Genomic DNA, 23052 nt, shown 5'->3' with positions numbered 1-23052 from the left:
TGCTGGAATGATAAAATAACTATTTACTTTATTCAGTGGTGAAAAAAACACCATTGTGTGTGTGTGTGTGGGGGGGGGGGGGCTTAGGGTTTACCCTGCTTCCAACACATCAAATCCTAATAATTACCAGATTAATTTTCTTATCCTGAGTTGAAGATATTCATGGTGTATTAAAGCAGAAGACCAGTAAAATATGCAAGATAGATGGGGTCCTCTATCTAGGCCCGGATTTGAGAACCACTGTTCTATGGGAAATAACCTTTACTTGATCTTGATTTAGGTGTATAATTGGTGTCTGTTAAATTCCAATATTCAGTCTAGCTATGTTTGCTTTGCAGCTCTATGGCAAAACTAAAAAACCTAAACTAACTTTGTCTGACCTAGACTGGGGTGAGAGAAAATTGAGAAGATATGATTTAAAGCCAAACTATTCCTTTAAGTTGATAGACCATGCTAATACCTAGAAATGCAAAACAATCTGGGGAAAACAATAATCCCACTGATTTCATAATCGGAGCAGGAAAAAACAACTTTGTCCTCAAATTTCTCAAAGTAAAACAAGACGGATCTGGAATGGCACAGGCATGTATATCTCATGTGTTTCGAGTTAGAGGGGAAAATTCACTACTTTAAAGAGTTCTGAGTGGAGAAAGCCGGAGAGGAACAGCACAGAGTGAAGTCCCAACCCTTCAAAATCCGCTGAAGAAAAGGCGGAGCTACTTACAGCCAGCACTTGTTAGGGGGCTGTTAAGTGCCACGTTGTGATCTTTAAGCACACTGAGCAAAACCAAACCAAAATCAGCCATGTGGTTCTGGTTACTGCACTGGAAATCTGATTAAAGGCAAATCTCCAGGCACGCTGAAAAGGCGTTCACCATAATTACTGAGAACAGCTTAGACAGATCAGACCACAAAGAACTAAACTCGAAACCCATGTTGTGGTTTGCTCTCCTTTTAAATTTGAACCAGGACTCTAAATAATGGCTGGAGCATGGAAGTGGGTCTCAACTGAACAAATTGAGGTGAAGGGGTGGAGGAGGGGGGAATGTGGTTGGCTTGGCTTCAAAGTTAAATGGCGTATTAAGTTTCTTTTTCCTGCAGAAAATCTCCAGCCTTCAGTAAAATAAAACACACTCCCCCTGCCAAACGCTTCTTCTGAATATCACATGCTTTCACAGAGTGTAGCTACAGTGCGGAAGCCCCGTCCAAGAAAATGAATCAAACCACATTGGCCACAATAACTCCATTCAGCTGCGGAATGGAAAACACACACAGGTGTGAGAGTAGGCGCAGAGCTTAGTGCTACCCCAGGCCGGTGTAGAAAATAAATCTTATTAACAGAAATAAAAGTGCAGATGAATGACTGCGCCAAGGTGAGTGCGAGGCTACAAGCATCATTTCTCTGGTTACACTTTAAATGAACACCATATGGGGAGAGGTTCTGGAGAACGTCTAAGAGGGTTAACCACAAGAGAGCTGGAAAAGACACCATACAAACTTTTTTCTTTTTATTACTGGGGTGAGGGGGGCGGTCAAGGGAGTAAATTTAACTGACTGTGCAAAAACACTGTTATCCTTCTTACAGGAGTCCATTACTCTTGAAAAAATACATATTACAAAAATGTTGAGCATCTCCAGACTACACGCCACTTTAAAGCTAGACCCTCCAGATTGTACTGATGTATAAAGGTGGGTTTGACATCAAACTAAAACATGATATTTATTACAGGAATGTAAAAACTTCCCTCCTTACTAAAAGGTAAACAGGTTTGTAGCACGAGCCACAAGAGGGCAGTCCAGTTCCTTCAGCATGTCCAGCAGCAGCATGACGAAACACATCAAACAAACCTATGATTAAGAAACCTGACTCAAACACCGTGACTGGATCTGACGAATTCCCCAAAGGTCTGTCAGTGTGATGGAAATGACATACGGTTCACATATTAACTGTGGACTTGGCTTTGCTTTGAAGAAAATCATCAAAAGGGAACATATTTTAAATCCTTTTTTTTATATTTGTTGTATTAGTTGTAGAGTAACTACTCATACACATCATTATACTTACATACAAACTTTATACATACAGTAAAATACATACAGTATTGTATTATACTGTATATAATATGATTAGTTCAATCATTAATTGGATTAATTAATTGGACACCAGGTACATAAAAACGCATTAGTGAGGCATGTATGTATGAAATGTACAGACTGTAAAAAAACAAATTTACAATACAAATCTAATCTAAATGTTTCTCTTAATTAATGACTCATGACTAAATCCAACAGCGATCTAAATTACATGGATCATCGTTGTTCACTGATGTTCCAGATGTGCCTTTAAACGTAAACGTACTCCACAGGACTTAATCAGTGCTCACGTGTATTAGTGCACACAGAAACGCATATTCAGACAGGCGTGTCCACACGTGATGATCAATACACACACTCCTGTCTCATCTGGGCAATCTGAAGCAGTGCCATCCTGGCCTCCTCATCCATGTAACCCTAAAAATAGAGCACAACTAGTCAAACAAGCACCTCTATTCGTATCTGAAGCTGTTATGCTTTTGTATAGTTGTCGATCATAACAATTACTGAGGGAATATTGTCAAATTTGTCAAAATTTTAACTACTTTAACATTTTTTTGTGTAAAAAAGGATAAAGAGAACACAATTAAGACTATTACACACACACACACATATATATATATATATAATAGAGGAATACACTACATTGTTAGTTTCTGTAAATGTATTGTTAGTAAATCTCTCTATCCATTATTACTGAATATATGAATAAATAGCTCTCTATCTCCCTCTGTCTTGGTGATATAGTAACTGAAATGTGCAGATTTACAGATGTAGAGAGCTTCACACATTTATTTTTACAGAAAGAACCAACACATTTGTAGCATAAAGAGATTTATAATAGAGATTTTAATTAACCCTTGCCCTATAGGCTTGGTACTGTGTATGCACAAAATGATACAAGGGTGCCCAAACATTTGCATGACACTGCATTCAGGTAAAACTTTACCTCATAATCTTTAAAACATACCTGTGCAGCATTCAGAAGACGTGTACGGTACATATCGAGAACTCGTCTATACCGCCTTTCAGAGTCCTGCAGTGGAGACAAAATATTGAAAAAAATATATATATTGTTGCATAATTATTAATTTACATTAATATTTAATACAGAAATCCTTCAGTTCAGCACATTGTTCTCTAAAGCAAAACTAAGAACTGCTGGAAACCTTAAACAAGTTAACATCTTAATGTTTTAAATTCAGTTTATTAGCACTAACATCACTATTATCAGTGTACCAGGCCTACAACAGTGCACTACACTCTACGCAGATACTGTAAAAACATAACTGTAGTGCCAAGCTAATATACAATACAAAGAGGCCTGTTCAAGATATGTAAACTTTGGAAATGCCAGCCCTCATTGTGGGCTTGCTTGTTTATTTTATAAATGTACTTCATTTTATTTATTTATTACACTTATAAAAAGTGTAACAGACGGTCAATACATGACAAACACTGTGGTAAAACAAGGGATCTATATACACTGGAACACTGGTGGCAGGAGTGGCATAAGGTCACCCAAAAGCAGTGTGAAAGACTGGTGGAGAGCATGCCACGACATATGAAAGCTGTATCTAGGTTGTTCCACCAAACATTGATTTATGAACTCTATGAATTGGTATTATTTTTCACGTCTAAATGAATATGAACTTGTTTTCTTTGCATTATTTGTGGTCTGAAAATAATGTCTCTTTTTTGTTATTTTGACCATTTCTCATTTTCTGTAAGCAAATGCTCTAAATGACAAATATTATTTTTATGTGCAATTTGGGAGGAATGTTGTCTGTAGTTGAATGCCCACCGCTATAGCTACTTTACTCAGACTGTATTATTCATTTTAAAAATGACATGATAATAAACCATTTAAAACAAAAGGCAGATAAAAAGGAACTCTTGGGATTGCTGTTGTGCTGTCCACTACCATGATAACAGCATTCAAAATATGAGCTAGAGAGTGAATCTGCACATGAAACATAAAAATCAGACATACATGGAATAAAAATAGCATTATAATTCTGACTGAATCAGAGCAGATAACATAAAGCAAACCAGAGACATGTTTCCACTCAGCATCAGACCAATATAAGAAAATATCTGTAAGAAGTCATCTGGGTGGCTCAAGTTTTTGTCAGAGTAATTTCATCTGAATGGCCACTCGAAAAATGTAATTTAGTGCAGCCATCTCGAGTCAACGTGGGCCCTCTCGCCACAATGCCAGACAATTTCAGGCTAGCCTCCAGCGCGGCACTGAAATGGCACTGAGTGCTTGCTGGGATTGTTGGTGTAAAAATCAGGTAGGATTTGGGTGTCTCTGGACAGCAGGCTCGTCGACGCAGGCAGGTGGGGAAGCCCTGGTGAGGTATCTCTGTCTCTGAAGATTCCCCTGCAGCTCGGAGGCGTGGGCTGCTGCCTGCCCATCTCTAGTACTGAGGAGCGGAACGAAATAAGTCCCTGCGTGCTCCACTACAATATACTACCTCACTGTCTGAGAGTGCTAATGCATATTACTGCCTATTTCTCTCGCTTATCTTTAGAAAACACCCCCTTTAATTCAAATCACGCTGGCTGTGAGTGAGAGAGACCATGCAAGAATTTGAAATTGAACTCATAAAGGACATTCCTTATGAATAAAAGTTATGTTCTGGAGCAGGGGTGTCAACATGGTCCAATAAAGGTTTTAATCTAAACTGACAATTAAATTTAGAACTCATGTTCCCAGCAGGACATAATTAACTGTGGTCAGAGACATTTATAATAAGAAATCTGCTCTACTTAAACCACATAAACAGAGGGACCCATCAACAGAACAGCCAATCAAATTGGGACATTTCAGCTTGGGACAGGACAACAGAGTCAACATCATAATCTTCCTTTTGCAGGAAGGGCAGGACTATAAACAGTGTACTCAATAGTGAGGCTGAGACCAGCTGCAGCTGATTAATGCAGTAAACACCTCTACTGCAATGAACAAACTAATATTATAACCCTTGGTTGCAGTTTGTGTTCCAAACCCTTATGAATTTACTGATTGTCAGACACAGTATTTTATATTGCTACTTTACTATGATAAAATCTGATGTTCTTAATATAGCTAGCCCCATAAGAGCACTGTGTGAATCCTGCAGAGTTAATAAATCTGATCCCTGACTCGGTTTATTAGGATTAAAATATATCTTATATTATAGCTCAGAGCTCTGATTATCAGACAGGGAAAGTTATAATTTGTCAGTCAGTCAGTCACTTTTCCACTAGCAGAACACTTAATCCAAACTGTGGCAAATAAAAAGCTTTTTAAAATACACACAATGCCAGTTTAAAATAAATAAATAAATAAAATAAAAAAAAAGTGATGTGGTCTCCTTACACTGGACTACTGGCAGTTCTAGGGACGGGGCCATAAGGGCGATGGTCCCTGAAACCTGACTTGCTCCTGAAGTGCCCCTGTCCTATCACTCGTTTTGTCTATGTACAGTAAAAAAAATCCTGTAAAATTAGTTTAAAAAAAGTTAATTTTTACCCGATAGTTTTACACAAAAATATGAAATCTGCAATCAAAAATGCAGATTATAAACATATAGAAGAAAAAAAGCTGAAGCAAATGAGAGATTTCTGAAGCAAAAGACAAAAATGAAAGCAAACACTGGTAAAATCCATATATTAATAATTTTCATACAAATTTGTTTTATTTTTCTGTTTTTTATTTTAGAATTTTCTACATACACTTTTTCCTTTTGATTCTTGAATGTTTTTTAAACTTTTGAACCCAAATCAACTCCATAGATCTTACTATGTAAGCGTTTTGAAGTGTTTGAAGATGGTGTGACTGGTGAAATAATACTTGGCCCCTCTATGAATATTGTTTCCCCTTGATAGCCCCTTACTCAGAAAAATCATAGATCCCCACTGCACTGAACTGCTTGTAATGTGGCCCGTTATCTAAAATGCATTTTTAGTCCAGAGGTTCAGGAGTGTTTAGGCAGTTAGTATTAAAAAGTCTGCTTGAAACATTTCTGTCTGCTTGATTTGTGCTTGAAGCACGTTTTTCAATCTGTCTGAAGCATGCAATTTATAACAAAACAGTACAAACAGACAGGGAGGAATAAAACATTTCTGACGAAACTGAAAGCAACATCAACCTGACATTTTTTAAGCACCATTTGTTGTTCCTATGTTCTCACAGTGCAGCATAAACTAGTGGTTATACTGTAGAGGTAAAGAGAGCAGCCTAACCCTCCTCATGTTTTATAGAGTGTGACTGACCTCTAGCTGCTGCTGCAGGCTATTAATGTGTGCCTGCAGGGTGCTGCTCTCTGATTGCTGGAGTCTGCAGGGGCGGCTGGATGCTGATGAGCTGACCTGACTTTCCCTCTGGGTCTCTGCTTCCACAGCAGACTCTGCTTCCTTGAATGTAAAACACTTAAGTTAAGCCACAAACCTTCAAACTCCATAAACATACATAACTCTACAAAACCTCCAAATTACAGAATAGAAGTCTGGTTTCATAAACACTGGGCAGATGGCACCTACAATCTATATTTAATAATGAGGTCCATAAGTATTTGGACTAGTATGTATGCAGTTTGCTCAAAAATGAAACAAGATCAAAGAGAAACAACTCAATTGCATTGAGTCAGTCACATTACAATATATGACTTTTGCCATGTCCTACAGAACTCTGCTCCGAGTTTCTTGTCTGTTGGTCCCGTACCGCCAACCACGATCATTACCACCCAGTAAACAGTGAACAGTGTAGTGTTTGGTAATTATCGTGATTGGTCAACAAAAATCAACAAACAACAGTATCCCAGTTCTATACGTTCTATTACATTGTAAGATTCAGATCCTGAACCTACTCTTCTTTCACTCTGCTCTGAGTTCATCTCAGTTTAATCTCTCCTCAATAAGGTCAAAAATGAACGATTTCTATTTTATACTAATAGCACTCCCAGCCATAAACCTTCTTATCAGTTGATTGTCCAATTACTTGTCAGCCTGTGAAAATAAAAGGACTATGTAAAAAAATAATGGCATTCCAAAACTGAATTAAAAACAGAAGTCTGAATATCAAAGCACTTTTTGATATATACAGATGCGAAATATTTAAAATTGTGCCACTGCCCAAATGCTTATGGACTGTATATAAAATAGATAAACACACTTAAAAAATACAGAACATTTTGTACTGCTCTGTTGCATATTAAAGAAAAACAGTGTTCCTTACATCCACTATATTTAAATTGCAGACAGTATGAAATAAAGATACCTCATGTTTTGTTTAGCAAACTTAGTTGTAGAGATTGGATAAAATTGAATAATGATGTTATTTAAATCAAGCGATAGCAACAGGTGACTGTAATCATGATTTGGTTCAAAAGAAGTATCCATGAAAGGCTTTGAATTTATTTAAGGTGGACAGTTTATGAAGTAGTTTAAAAACTATGATCCTCCAAAATGTTGAAGGAGCTTTGAATATTACTTCCTTCAGTACAGTACAGTACATAATATTATTAAAAGATGGAGGAATGTCAGTGCATGAAGGGCAAGCGCAAAAGCCAAATCTGAACACCCATGATCTCTGAGCCCTCAGACAACATCTTTTTTTCAGGGATATCCAAGCTTTTTTTTAACAAAACAATTAAAAACAGTGATTTTAAGGAGTTAAGACAAGCCTGACCTGCAGGAATGGATGCATATTAACTAATTTAAATAAACTGGCCAGACAAAATATCAAAATATCTTGGGTTCACACTATCTGCAATTAAATAAAAGACAAAGTAAATGTAAGAAACATATAAAAAATTATAAAAGTGTCAATGTATGCATTTTGGAACCAAACTCTTTCAATATGAATAAAAAAAAAGTCATCCTGGAACCTTTTGCTGTCCTTCGGAGGTTTCTTCCGGAGTTCCACTAAGAGACGATTCTCTTCTGTTCGGAGACACTTGCTGATTCTGAGATTTAACAGTGGTGGGATTCCTGGTGTCCTCTAGCTTCTTATGAGTTTTCCCAAAGTTCTGTTTCTTGTCCTTGCTCTTCTCCATCTCTTTCAGGGTTAGCCTGAGCAGGGACAGCTCCCTCTCCTTCTCCTCCAGCAGTGCTACAGGCACAAACCTTGCCTGTAGGGCTTCCTGGAGAGTGTCCAGCTCTGTCTTTTGCTCCTGAAGCTCTGCAAGAAGGCCTAGGTTCTCCTGTTCGGCCTGTTGTTGCCTCTGCTGAGCCTCCTGAGCTCGACTTTCTGCTTGCTGGAGCACAGCACTGAGGGAGCTCCTCATGGCATTGTGTTCTTCTATACTGATGTAGTTATTTTTGCCCATCTCCTGCTGAAGGATATTACCAGTGATGTCTGTCATGGTGGCCTTTGAAGATACTGACTGCCATTCTGAAGGGGTCTGGACATTTTTACAAGCCATTTCTGTTCTTTTAGCTTCTGCAGCAGCCAAAGTAGATTTCAGTGCTTTTGTATGCTCATCTCTGCTGATGTAGTTATTTTTGTCCATTTCTTGTTGAAGAATCTCACTGGTAATATCTGTCATTGTGGTCTTTGAAGACTTTAGCTGCCATTCCGAGGGAGTCTGAATGTGCTTGCATGCCATTTGTGCTTTCCGAGCTTCCAAATTCGCCAAGCTCGCCTTGAGGGCTTTTGTATGCTCATCTTTGCTTAGCAGTTCCTCAGTGAGTCTTTGAACCTCCTGTAGAAGTGCTCCACTCCGTTCCTTCTGCTCCTCTACCTCCCTCTGGTGGTGCCCGAGTTCCTCCCGTGTTCTCTCCAGTTCGGCCACTGCCGCCTCCCTGTGCGTACGGGCATCGTGAAGCTGCACTCTTAGCTCCTCCACCAGGTTCTCGCGCACAGTCACCAAGTGGGCCTGCATCTGCCGCACCCTGGCTTCCGAACCAGCCATCCTGCGCTGCACCTCCGCAAGCGCCTCCTCCAGCTCCCAGGACCGGCCATGCGCCTCCTGCAGGGCACGCTCGCTGTTCCTCCGCAGGTCCTCGTACTCACGTGCACGCAGAGCCAGTGTCGCATCCAGTCTCAGCACCTCCTCCTCAGCTGCCTCCAGCCTTCGTCTAGCCTGCCACAGCTCCCTCCTCAGAACCTTCACCTCACCAGCCCTCACCTCCACTGGTCTGGGAGGTAAAACGACTGATGCAGGAGATGCTGAATGAGGGCTAAAGTGCCTAACCTGAAGCAAATTTTAAACAGAAATGCTCATATGAGTATAGTAACGAAATAACAAACATCTATAGATAACAAATTGGTGTTTTCTCCACAAAATGTGCAGAATTATGGCAAAAACTAGGAAATATGGGAATCTACAGGACCACCACAGAGCAGCTGTTATTTGAGGAGGGGGTCAATCTGAGGACTGGGTTATTGTGTTATTAGTTGATATAAAGCATAAGACAGAAGCTCATATGTTGCTGCCCAGTTTGTGTCGGGCATCCTATAGTCTTTTATCAGTGGTTACAGGATGCTCCCCACAGGACAATGTTTAAAATGAGGTCTTTAAAAACTCCAGCAGCACTGCTGTGTCTGATCCACCACAAAATAACAGCACAACACACACTACTAACACAACACCACCACCAGTGTCACTGCAGTGCTGAGAACGATCCACCACCCAAATAATAGCTGCTCTGTGGTGGTCCTGTGGGGTCCTGATTATTGAAGAACATGGTGAAAGGAGGATAATAATGTACGCAGAGAAATAGAAGGATTAGACTCTATAGTCCTACATAAATGTTGAAACAGTGTTATGCTCAATTAGTGCATATCAGTATAACAAGCAATGGGAAAGGATATATAGATACCTGTGCAGATTCCAAAGGAGCCTGTGGCTCATCTTTTCCTTGAAGACACAAAATTGGCACAGTTAAAATAGAAGATCAGGTATAAATTGCTTCCTAAAATATCAATAGTTATAATCCTAAGGCACTTACCATCTGGAGAACGGCTGCTGTGTTCTCTCTGAAATTCAGATTCATAGAAATTAATACATCGATTCAGTGCAGCTGCAGAAATGAACTACTTTATAAAGAAAAATAAGCTGCCCAGTGGTTTAATCTTCATTAGGGTTATGATGCTTATTAAGCAACTCACAGAATGCTGCTGTGCTGGAACCTTCTCCAGTTTTTGTGGAGGAACTCCTGTGCTGGACCAGCTGATGCCAGATGATGGGACTTTAACTGGTGCCTTTAAAGAGTGTACCAAATAATGAGGTTATTAACAGGGGAAATGCTTTTTTTATGCTTTTTGTATTGCATAATTCAGACTTTGAGATGAAAACAAAGTAATTTAGAGGCCCATGAATCATTGATGTCCATTGCCTCATGACATTTTAGCACAGAACCAGGAACAGAAACCAGGAATCATGATGTCTACAAGGAAAATGTAGCTATTATATTAAGTGTGCAAGAGTTTGGAGGTTTGGAAGTTTCTTTGGAGACTAAGGCTGTGCATTGACAGGAGCTTGGAAGTATGATGTTTATTACAATTTAAAAGATGCACCAAAACATAAAGATAAGTTACTTCAAGCCATTAAACTCCAAGTATAAACATCAGTATCCAAAACAGTTTTAATACCATTCATCTCTTTCACATAAAATGTTTGGAAGTCAAATTGCTTTGCCACACCTTGTACTGCAAATTGTTGAAATGATCTGCAGCTAATTTGATTATTTTTTGCCCTATTCAGTCATAGTTATGGTCAAATCAATAACAACTGTTAGCAGCACAGATTAAAGGTTAATTCCTGCATATCTGTTATTAAAGATACTGAGGGGGCAACGTTCTGCTCACATGTGCGGGCAGCTTCCTCATCATATGAGCTTGAGCTTCAGCATTCATTGACCTCTGTGAAGAAAAACACAACACACATTCATTTCCATTATTGATTTAAACATGGCAGAGACAGAACACCACATATTCTTTAACAGCAGAGAACTGGAGAAGAACACAGGAGAGCTTATTGAATTGCACGGTTATTAGCAGAGTGACCTCTGGGTGGCAGTAAGATTAGTGGATACATGAGAATGTCATGAGAAGTGTACTGCCGTTTAGATTGTAGATACAGCAGGCCAGCACAGAACTGTGCTGGAAGCTAAAGCTCCATGGGAGGCTGAGTTTCAAATACTCAGTTTGTCTTGGTAACATCATTAAAGTGTGTAAAGCTGACCTCATGAACCACACTTCACTGAACACAGTATGAGTCTTAAACATCCACCATCCATCCTTACTCACCTGCTGCTGTAGTTTCTGTGCAGTCTTGGCAGCCTCTTGAGCTGCAGGTGGAAAGACACAGAGCGATAGGGTATGTTTTTCGTGCTTAAAAAAAAAAAAAGAAACTGACATGCCAAAATTCATGGGACAAGAGTTAGTATTATGCTCTATAACATTTTCCATGTTCCTGACACTAGGAAGGAGAGGACAAGTACATGCACATCAGTCATCGCCTCTTTTTAAACTCCCACTGATGCAGCATCACCAGGAAGCCAGTGTGCCCCGGAGAAAGTGCCGGATACCCAGCTCAGATACATTAGCCATCAGACACCAATGCCTGGCAGGTAATAAAGAATGAAAGCACCATTTATATCCACCGAGAGAGAGTGGATAGAGATTAGTTCACACACTAGCAGGCCACAGAGCAACATGTGACCAGTAATTGTCTATATATAAATATATATATATATAAATATATATATATATATATAATTATCTCATACTGAGAAATAATAGAAATATTGGTGACATTTAAGAGGGTTTTGTCTGTCCAGATACGTTTTTTCAGTGCACATGCCACACTTGCTTTATCTGGGTGGGTAGATGGCGCTCTCTCCCCACATCGCTCCAAAAGGGTGATGTCTGCAGCACAAGGCGTCTGTGAGCTGATGTATCAGAACCGCTGGCTACTCTGCAATGCTACACCAGCAGCCGTTTTAAAATTATTTAATACATTTTTCGCACACTTCTAAAGCTTCCAGGATTTGTGCCTCTGCTTCACTGGCGTGCTTTGCCTTTAGAGGCTTTTGTACAATGCATTCATATGCTTCTCCTGGACCTGATCAAAGTCGTCAATAAATCTCATTTGCTCTGATTTGTCACTTTGACACTTACAAGTAACTAGGGCATGTAGCTAAACTGATACAAAGTGTATACAATAAACTGTACAAACAGTATACTCACTGTTAGAATATGTTCTGTTCTTCCCCTCACCATCTCTCAGACACAACTTCTCTTCTCCATATTAAAAGATGCTCTTGGTTTTAGTAAAGATAAAGTGGCTCACCTTTGCTAGCTGCCTCCAAGATTTGTTGGACCATTGTAATCAGGACCTGGTCATTACTTAGTCGGGCGTAGTGTAGAGGGTCATGATTGTAGAGGTCTACAGCTGTAACATCTGCCTTGTTCTTCAGTAAGACCTCCACTACTTCACGACAGGGGTGCTCACAGGCCAGGATCAGTGCTGTCCTACACACACCCAACCAAACACACAGAACGAAAACAGTACATTACAATACAATACAGAGGGGAACGCTTCCCTCAGGGAAGACCACACAAGATTCCACTCAGAGACCCTGACCTAAGGCCATCTTCACAGCTAGAAGTGGAAGCTACTCAAGAGTTTAGTCTTGCACATTCTTCACAAGCTTGCTGTTCTCTTGTTTGGAAAGCAGAAAACAGCAGAAAACAATGCCTGACCTGACCCTTATTTCCCATGAATCCTGCGAGTAATAAATTCATATAAACAGAGACCCCTCCAATAAAAAGCTGCAATGTGGTTTAAATATTTTCTCAGCTGCGTTGATTTTCTTGGCAGCAGTGCTCAGTCAACAGCACTAAGTGAATATTTCAGCAGCTGTGCTTCGCTCTGAACGCACAAACGCGCAGGTCTCAAGCAGAAGTTGCCCTTGACTGTTCATTACTGGTTGCCTGCTGAAAAATGGAGCACTGGTGCTGAGCAAATTGCTTCCTCAAGACTGATATTAGCACTGATTTATCTTTGCTGGAGCACATACATATTTACCTACGGACACAAAATATTTACCTATATTAATGTATATTCTGATAGACCATTCAATCTCATAAGATGATTGAGCATTTCGTTTTTTTTTGGTTAAGTGAATGACAATTACACCTTCATAAAAAAGCATAAAAAAAGCAATATTATAAAAAAATATATATAAACTCTTGATAATATATTTATTTAAATGTATATTAAATTATATGAGCATTGTCTGCTGTGAGATCTTATATATAGACAATAGTGGTGTCTTTCCAAATCATGTACATGAATGTACTGAATTTACTACAGATGTACGCCAATCAAAGTGTAAAAACATCTTATAGATGATGGAGAGAAATGAGAGCTCCCTGAAGTGTATGCATGCATTTCAAACAATACACTTCTGTACTTAACTCACTACATTAATAAACACACTTACTGTATAAGGGAGGTGCAATATTTGTAGGTGGGTTTGGGATGTAAAACCTGTTTTTAGTGGGCACAGCCATCTTAGTGTTGTGCCAACACATGTTATGGAAATCAAAGTATTTCCATAATAAGGGATGATAATGTCTGCATTAACAACTTGCCCCAGACCTATATTGTATTTTTATATTATTTGCATTAAAGTGCAATTATCTGGGAGCAGATATGAAGGTTAGAGAGCTGCTTCACTCTGCTATCTTTTCATTTTTCCACTTTGAATATCTAACATCCTTTTACTCTTTTGGGATTATTGGAGTCATTCACTGTGAGAGGGCAATTCAATCAATCAACCTTTATTTTCACTCGGGAATAACTCCCCAAGCCCTAGGGATGGCCCACAGACTATCTGAATTATGCACAGTGGAAAAATCCGCCAGAAAGTAACGTACTACATACTTGTTTTGTTTGTCTCGGAGATTGGTTGATGCCCCACAGAGTAGCAGCTGCTGGCAAGCTCGAGGATGAGACATCTGTGCTGCGAGCAACAATGGAGACCGGCCATCCTGTGGAAGACAGAGATATTGCCATAATTTGTATCAAACATATTGTCACAATAAATCTAAAACTATGTGACTATCACGCATTTGCCAAAAAAACAGAATAGTTTCGTTTACTCCAATCACAAAGCCTGCCTTTTCCTTCTGTCTCGCTGTGCTGAGTGCAACAGCCATTGCTGACTCTTATTTTAAAATAGACTGGAAACTGAAGGAAGCTGAAGTAGACTTTATTATATATCAGCTCAGTAGGAGAGCACATGAGTGGGTAATCTACTGCAGTGGTCATACTGGGCAGCAGTGAAACCAACACTATTGATTAGAGGTTTAAAAAGATTTCAAATTAATCTGAAAAAGTGGCAATTCAGATACACAGACTGTGGAATGAGGAAGTTATTATTACAATAAATATAAAAACATATTTTTATCATCCAAATAAAAACTACATCAAAATGTGGTGCACTGAATTGCTTTTTAAGAACTGCAATCAAATCAGATCCTTAGGAGGTCAGAGACCAACCAGTGGAGAGGGAAGTCAGCTAGAAGACGCATGTTCCACTGCAGAATGAGTTTACAGATTACCTTTAGCTTCCCTGTAATACTGTTCATAAACATGGGTTAATCTACAGTTACAGTAGATAGAGAAGATATTGTAGTGTGTAAACAGCTGCATGAAGCAGCATTATAAACACTACAGCACACAAAATGTTTTTGCAATAGACTAGGACCAGGTGAAATTTATCGCTCAATTGAGTGAGGTTAGAGGAGAACACACAAAAAACACAAATACACACACCTTATTATTTTTAAATAAGAAATAAGCTTAGTACTTACTGTGTCAACAGCACTGACAGACGCTCCACTGTCGCACAGCATTTTGATTATGGTATTCCGACCTGAATATGCTGCAAATAAATTAGGGTAATTAAAATCCCTTATCCCTAATTACTTACCCTGCATTGTGGTCATATATATGAACAACAGGGCTATTAAAACAATGCCAATTGTTCAATTGACAAACTTCATTAATTAATTCTGATTTTTATACTCAGATCAGATCAGATCTGTCATAAATGAATGCTGTGCCTACAAGCCTATGCCAACACAACCACACCCCACACTGACAAAACCCTCCCTTTTTTAAACACCTGTCCATAATAGAATTGACAAGATCACTAAAAGACTGAAAGTCTATGTTTCATATAGCCAAGAAAACTGTTATTGCAGAAATACTCTGAAATAATGTGATTTTAGGGTCTTATTTCCCACCCCTAGTTTACAGAGAGCAATCTAAAAACATATGCAGAAGATAATGCACATTGTTAATTCAATAGATATGCACAGTTCTCTAACACTCTCGTATAATTAATTCTAAAAAATGGAGACGTGTACATGGAGTCCTCCTCACCTGCATCATGCAGAGCTGTTCTTCCCTGCAGATCAGTGCTATCAACAGGACTTTTACACTGTAAAGTAACATACAAACAAAAATACTGGGTTTAGAAGAAAACAAAATATATATACCGTTTTTCTTTTTATATGTTCTTATGTTTTATGTTGGAACTACACAGATAATGTAGTAATTTATGGCAGCTTATGTACATTAATTAGCACTATGCAAACTGCAGGCCTAAATAATTTAGGGCAAGGGGTATCCCAATACAAGTTTGTGGATCTGGATCAAGGTAAATACAGAAATAATGTATTTAAATGTTTATGCATTTTGTACCACAGTAATTTGTTTAGTTTTGTAAACTGTGCTTACGCTAAAAGTGCAGAATAAAATGATAGGTATTCATATGTTCTATGACACAATTTATTTTTAGCACCAATTATTCATACCTAAAGTATGTGGCTGTATTATTTCTGAAAATAAAAAGATCTTATCGGATTGGTTTCAGTCAGTCCTGAGCATAATGAGACTAGATTGGATCCCATTCCACTCTGTGAAGAAGTTCCTTCATTATTTTCCCATGTGTGTACTGTACACTGAGGCATTGTTGCCATGGCACAAAAGACTGCTCTAACCGTGCTTGACCCAAAGTGTTTTATGTGAAAGAACAAAAGAAGAAGAAAGCACAGCAATCATACAAAGCCCATAGCAGAGAACAAATCCACCCTTGTCATTATGTCTTGTACAGCAGGCTTTGAAAAAGGGCTGGGGCTGTTTTTACAAAGTGCACGTGGGACATCAATAATGTGCCATTCCGGGCCGGTTGCCTCACAGGCCTTTTCTTCCTGTGATTGTTGGGAAGTGAAAGCGAAGCTTGCAGTACCTGCAGGAGTCTCTGCACACACGCTGAATGTCCACCTCCCGAAGAAAGATGCAGCGCTGTTTTACCTACAGAGAGAAAACAATGTCAACATATGATGACCAAGAAGGTACTGAACAGCAAAACAACGTGTTCTTTGTTTCTAAGGGTGTTAAAACTGGCTTAGAAATGACAGAACTGGTCTTACCAGAAGCATCTGTTGCGTGCAGGTTCACCCCATGGCCAAGGAAAACGTTGAGGCTATTTATTAGACCCTTGCTGGCAGCTAGGTGAAGTCTGTGGTGAAGGAATGACACAATGTTTTTACTGGGCTTGTATCCCTCATTTAATATAAATAAATGAATGGAATGAAGCAAACTATGAACGCTATGTCTATTATACAACAGATACAATTAAATTAAATTAAACAGAAACAAGAAAAAGGAAAACAGAAAAGCAGTGCAATCAACGTCTGACGGTTGACTGTCGTCAGGGTTTAAATCAGTCAGTGGCGCTGTGGCCTGTGTTTTCCACCGGCAAGGATTTACCTGACCACACCTCATTTCCAGACCACCACACTTATTGCCGTAGATATATGCCTTCCCTACAATGCTATTTTAATGGCGCAGGTGCAAGGCATGAAAACAAACTGTTTGTAGGGTGCAAGATGCAATGAGCATCGTGATGCGTCTTGTGCACGGTGTAAGATAGGTCACCTACTCAAGTTTGAGGCCATCATTTTACACCCCATCTACTGAGGTCAGGTCTTCCTTATTAATAAACATAAATAAATGTAAAACAATTTTTATGCTCTGGCAAAATTCAGCACAACACCTGGGAAGGCAACTGGTCAAACTGACAACCTTCTACAAACCCAGCAGCTGCAGCCCACCTGTTAATGATAACAGGACATAGGAACGTTTTTTAGAGCACTCAGTAAACTGCAGTGTAAAACCAGAACAAACCGGACCTAATGTACACACTGTAACACACACATGAACTTTGATTTGAACTTTGGTCCACAATTTTAGGTATGAAAATACCCCTACATTCTAGGGCCCCTTATATCCTTTAATAAAAAGTGTGGGAAACAAGCTCTGAGAAAGAAAAATGAATGAGACCTGGGAAAACACACACTCCCACTGATCATATACCCTCTAAAAAGGTGCACCATCAGACGTGCTCACAGGAAAGCAAACAGAAAGCTTTTAGACTTCAGTTACCATATCATTTTCAGATCATTTCAGCCACAATGTCAGCAACACACCATATCATTCTCAAACCCTTTTTAAAAGGTAAACAATAAGAAACAATGAAGAGGTCTAAAAATAAGGTCATGTGTTGTATAGATTTACATACTAAAATGGTTTATATTGCATGAGCAGTTTCATTTACTGCAGCCGTTGGAGTACTGGAAAAAATACATTTCAAAATGTTCTTTTCTGTGATGGGGGAAATTATACAATAGTATATATATATTTCTGCATACATTTGACCAGATTGTCAGAATTCATAAAAGTAGATAAGAAGAAACAAATAATTTATTTAATAAACATTTATGTAATACTTAAGCATTAGCAGATAATTTGAAGGTGCAATCAGAATTAGGTGTTGGTAGTAAATGGGATGTTGATCAGTTGTTCTTTTTATGTAAAGAATAGAGATCTATCACATCTGTCTGATCTTGACAACATGTTTGTGAAAGTGTATCACTAAGTTTTCTGAGGACGAGGTTCTGCACAAAACTGTAAGTGCAGTTCTTTGGCTGTATCACTGTGGGTCCTCTCTCCATTTCTGTACCTTACAATGAAGCAAGTGGTAAACATGCCCAGGCAATGTGTAATTCATTACACCGAATGGGACGTGTTAGATAGGCTGATTCATGGTGAGCATGGAGACAGAATAAACAGGCTTGTATGTGCTTGTGGGGGTCATTTTAGGGCAGCACTCACGCAGAGCAGCCTTCAGCATCAAGTCTGGTGGGGATGGCTCCTTTTTTGAGCGTGGCGGTAACTCTGTCTATGTCACCGTTCTCCACTGCTCTCAGCAGACGCTCGTCATACTTGCTCCACTCTGAGCTCTGCAAGGTCAAGCAAACAGCAACAGGATATTAGAACACACAACATCCACAAGGTCAAAGGAAACAAGAAATATGTACAAGTCTGTGGCTTTACTCTGCATTTCATTCTGCACAATGCCTGTATACCAGTCTGTATACAGAGGGTCTATTCTGACTTTGTGCACTCCAGTGGGTTGTGCTCCTAAACGGGTCCATTATCCTTTCGCCTACTCAGAAATATTTGATGGAAAAAAATCATCATCCCAAAGAACAATTGAGCAAATCACACTTAGAAAAGTATATTAGTGATGGACATTATGTTCTCAGAGACTAGCAAGCTATAACAAGCTCTTACATCTGTCTGGTTCTGATACATTTATGCTCAACATCCATAAAAGGCAGTATGATAATGTTGTAATATGCCTTTAAGAGCACATGGTGGATCTGTCACTCAAATAACACTGAACAACTGCTGTTACACTACACATACAAAAATACTGGGACACCTGCACATTTATTTGTCTTACAAAATCAAAAGTCTTAATTCCAAGAAACATAGCTCCACAGCTCCACAGTTTATTTCTGGGGGGCTTTATACACCTCTATCCTAAGCCTAATTCAACATTAGGCATGGTGCCAGTAGGTTCATGTTTTTTCTGCTTCAAAGAGTCCTATTGTATGGGTAATACTTCTCTAGAGGCACAAACCAAGTTGTGTGTTTATTTACACATACTACATTATCGTTGTCCAATGAAAAACAAGTATCTCTATTTTTGTCGATTTTAGATTATTACATAATTTAAACCCACAAACTGTCTTTTACACTGTCAACATTTCTTGATGAATAGACCAATAGAAATGCTACAAAATGATCTGAAATAAACTCTTTTTTTACATTGATTTAAATATTTTTCATTGGGCAGTGACGATATGTGTGAGCAAATGGGTGGAACTTAGAGTAACTGAAAGGATTGCTCCCCTGCAAGGTGAAATGTCAACCTCATTTCTCACTCCTATCATTTTATTGGATGAATATATGTATTATATTACATGTATTACATTATATTTTAATAAATAATAATACCTTCTTAATACCCTAAAAGATTAACATTTATTCAATGTTCTCTGCTACCAGGGAATGATTATCATTTTTTTGGATGAATAAAGAATCACTATATTATACTACAGTCAGTACTGTTTATGCTGTACTAAACACTGAAAGGTAGTTTGTAATATGGAAATTGCTAATGAAACTAAATGTCTATTTTTCTATTTATACATTTTTTGGCAGCCATTTGTAAATTAATTCTATACAGAACTTCCCACCAAAACACTGGAGTACATCTAAGTACGGATTAACTGACAGTCTCCGTAAGACATAGCCTATAACAGTGTATTAGTTTGTCTAGTGTTATTTTTATTACTATGATGTTGCTGCTAGTGTTATTGGTAATTTTATTATTAGTGTCCTTAATATCTCATTTATTTTAATATTATTTACTTTACTATTATTTTATATAAAGCTCAAGAAAAAAATAAGAGACCACTTAAAATGATGAGTTTCTTTGATTACACCAAATTGAAAACCTCTGGAATGTAATCAAGAGGAAGATAAATGATCACAAGCCAGGAGTGGCATAAGGTTATTCAAAAGCAGTGTGTAAAACTGGTGGAGGAGAACATACCAAGATGGATGAAAACTGTGATTAAAAAGCAGGTATAATCCACCAAATATTGATTTCTGAACTCTTAAAACCTTATGAATATGAACTTGTTTTCGTTGCATTATTTGAGGTCTGAAAGCTCTGCATCTTTTTTGTTATTTCAAATTCAAATTAATGCTCTAAATTATAAAACAACAATGTTCATTTTACTCAAAGATATACCTAGAAATAGCCAAATCAGAGAAACTGATTCAGAAACTGAAGTGGTCTCTTAATTAAATATATATATATATATATATATATATAATTAAGAGACCACTTCAGTTTCTGAATCAGAATATATATATAAATATATACATATATTTAAGAGACCACTTAATTGTATACATAATGTATTGTTGAATGTATGATGTTTGCATTTAAAACAAAAACCCACCTATAATATTTGATTAAAAAAAATAAAGAAATAGTGTAAAGTAGCACATAGTAAGTCCAGCTGTAAAGGTTGTGGAATGTTCTCTGGGGTTTTAGGTTCTCTTCATGAGCTTAACTCTTACCACAGTCAGGAGAGCTGCAGGCTAAAAACACAGCAGACATGCTGAACTGACACAACCCTGACAGCCGGGCTGATAACCTGTAGCTACAGGCCAACTGAGTATATCTGTGTTTAAACACAGGTAAAACTGCTGTAGAGACAGTTGGAGAGTGAACAGGGTCAGGGCACTGAGTTTAGACCGATCACACCCTCATTTCCCCCCCGACCGCATTGAACCTGAGAGCACTATTATCTGAACCACTGTCAGAGTGAGACCGCAGTGAGTAAACTGCAGGATTCAGTGTTAAACCGGGGGAATAAGTTACTCACACTGGGAGACAGTTCGTGTTTCTTCAGGCGCTGTTTTAAACTCTTCATCGTCGCAGAGACGGAAAAGCGCCGCTTTGCTCCTCCGGTTCGCTGAGAGGAAGAGCCGAGCCCGAGTTTCTGTTAAAGTTTTCCTGTGAAACTTCGCTCCGCCATTCAGCCGCCGCTACCCGCAAACCACAACCCCGCGGAACACGACGCTCATCCGGGGGAGCCGGGGCCCGGCCCCGCGCTGCCCTGCGGTTAAAGTCCCGGTACGAAGGTCGAGCTGAGGAGAAAAATCCGATTCACATGATTTAACCAGTGGATTCTGAATCACACACACACTCACTTACTCACACACACTCATACACACACCCTACCCCACACACACTCACACACAATGGGCTGAGTGTTTGTTTTGGATACTTTGTGCAGTGCTGTCAGAGTGTCCTATGACTGGCTATAAAGCCTGGAGCCATGCCCAGCCTATTCACCCTAATCACCAGCACAGAGACACATATCACACATTACATTATGACCACCTCCCTGTTTCTACACTAGAGTGAATATATATATATATATATATATATATATATATATATATATATATATATATATATATATATATATATATATATATATATATAAAATTACAGAGTTACAAGTTACAAATAAACCTATTGTGATTTAGAGCAGTTATTTGCAGAAAAAGCTTTCAGACCTCAAATAATGCAAAGAAAACAAATTCATATTCATTTAGAAACAACAGCAATACTAAAGTTTAATCTAAGGAAACGTTCAGAATCAATATTTGGTAGGATAGCCCAGATTTTTAATGACAGCTTTCATGTTTCTCTGCATGCTCTCCACCAGGCTTTCACACTGCTTTTGGGTGACCTTATGCCAGTCCTCAGAGTTGGGGAACATTGCCAGAGCAGAAGGAAGCAAGTTTTCTTCCAGGATAACCTCGTATGCTGCTTGATTCATACACTATTCACAAAGACCAAACTGCCCAATTCCAGCCTTGCTGAAGCATCCCCAGATCATCACCGATCCTCCACCAAATTGCACAGTGGGTTCAAGATTCTTAGGCATGCACACCTCTGCAGGCCTCTATCTAAACATTTGATGGCCAGGTGTTGAGCAAAGCTGAAAACTGGACTCATCAGAGAAAATGATCTTACTTTAGTCCTCTACAGTACATTTTTTTGATCTTTTGCAAACTTCAGCCTGGCTCTTTTTTGCTCCTCATTGAAGAAGGTCCTATTTCTAGCTTGCTTCCTGCCTCTAAGAGATTGTTTTGAACTGTTCTTTCCATGCACTTCACCCCAGCTGCCATTTGCCATTCTTTTTGTAGGTCACTTGATGTCATTCTGTGGTTGCTGACTGACATTAAAATAAGTTTACAATTAATCTCCAGACCTGAACCCCATTGAAAAACCTCTGAATGTAATAATGTAAGATGTTGGATGGTCACAAGCCATCAAACAAAGCTGAACTGCTTGAATTTCTGTGCCCAGTCTGAGGTTTTCTTGCAGGATATCTCTGTACTTGGCCGCATTTATCTATCCTTCAATTGCAGTCAATCGTCCTGTCCCTGCAGCTGAAGAACACCCCGATAGCAAAATGCTTCGACCACCAGAAAACCTTATTTCTCATGGTCTGGGAGTCCTTCATGTGTTTTTTGGCAAACTCTCTGCAGGATTTCATATGTCTTGCACTGAAGAAAGTCTTCCGTCAAGCCACTCTGCCATAAAGCCCCAACTGGTGGAGAGCTGCAGTGATAGTTGACTTCGGGGAACTTTATCCCAGCTCCCTACTGCATCTCTGGAGCTCAGCCACAGTGATATTTGGGTTCTTCTTTACCTCTCTCACCAAGGTTCTTCTCCCACGACTGCTGAGTTTGATCAGAAATGGACAGCATATGAACCAGTCACACACACCAACACGCCAGGACCATTTTAGAATCAGCTTATTAATTAGATGTCAAAAATCTACACTGTTCCCCTTATTAGTACGACTGGAATCCTGATGAAGAAAGGCTGTTCATAACATTGCACAAGAATGGAGCACTTCCCTACACACCCATTCTTTCTAAAACAAAGTAGGTGTACTCCCAAATACCAGGCTAAGGTTTCCATGGGTACACCACCTTA

General features: G+C 39.0%; 1 protein-coding gene across 1 annotated transcript; it reads right to left on the bottom strand.

Moving 5' to 3' along the window:
* Positions 1–379: 379 nt before the first annotated feature.
* On the bottom strand, positions 380–21317 carry uacaa (uveal autoantigen with coiled-coil domains and ankyrin repeats a). Its single transcript, XM_007249142.4, has 17 exons — positions 20918–21317; positions 18282–18409; positions 16538–16626; positions 16354–16418; positions 15486–15543; positions 14912–14982; positions 13980–14086; positions 12381–12562; positions 11336–11376; positions 10895–10948; positions 10196–10288; positions 10036–10063; positions 9907–9944; positions 7971–9278; positions 6358–6498; positions 3065–3130; positions 380–2511 (listed from the first exon to the last, which is right to left on the bottom strand). Exons 1-17 carry the CDS (start codon positions 20963–20965, stop codon positions 2440–2442), a joined length of 2589 nt encoding a protein of 862 aa, XP_007249204.3. The 5' UTR covers positions 20966–21317; the 3' UTR covers positions 380–2439.
* Between the last annotated feature and the right edge of the window lie 1735 nt (positions 21318–23052).

Source organism: Astyanax mexicanus, chromosome 9, assembly GCF_023375975.1.
Source record: "Astyanax mexicanus isolate ESR-SI-001 chromosome 9, AstMex3_surface, whole genome shotgun sequence".
Taxonomy (NCBI): domain Eukaryota; kingdom Metazoa; phylum Chordata; class Actinopteri; order Characiformes; family Acestrorhamphidae; genus Astyanax; species Astyanax mexicanus.
The sequence above is the reverse complement of the archived record's forward strand: the minus strand, read 5'-3'. Positions and strand labels throughout refer to the sequence as shown.

Coding starts and splice junctions, on each gene's coding strand:
- uacaa (XM_007249142.4), bottom strand. CDS start 20,965: ATGAAGAGTTTAAAACAGCGCCTGAAGAAACACGAACTGTCTCCCAGT. Junction 18,410..20,917: donor AACACGAACTGTCTCCCAGT/GTGAGTAACTTA, acceptor TTGACCTTGCAG/AGCTCAGAGTGGAGCAAGTA. Junction 6,499..7,970: donor CCTCCGAAGGACAGCAAAAG/GTTCCAGGATGA, acceptor TTTACATTCAAG/GAAGCAGAGTCTGCTGTGGA.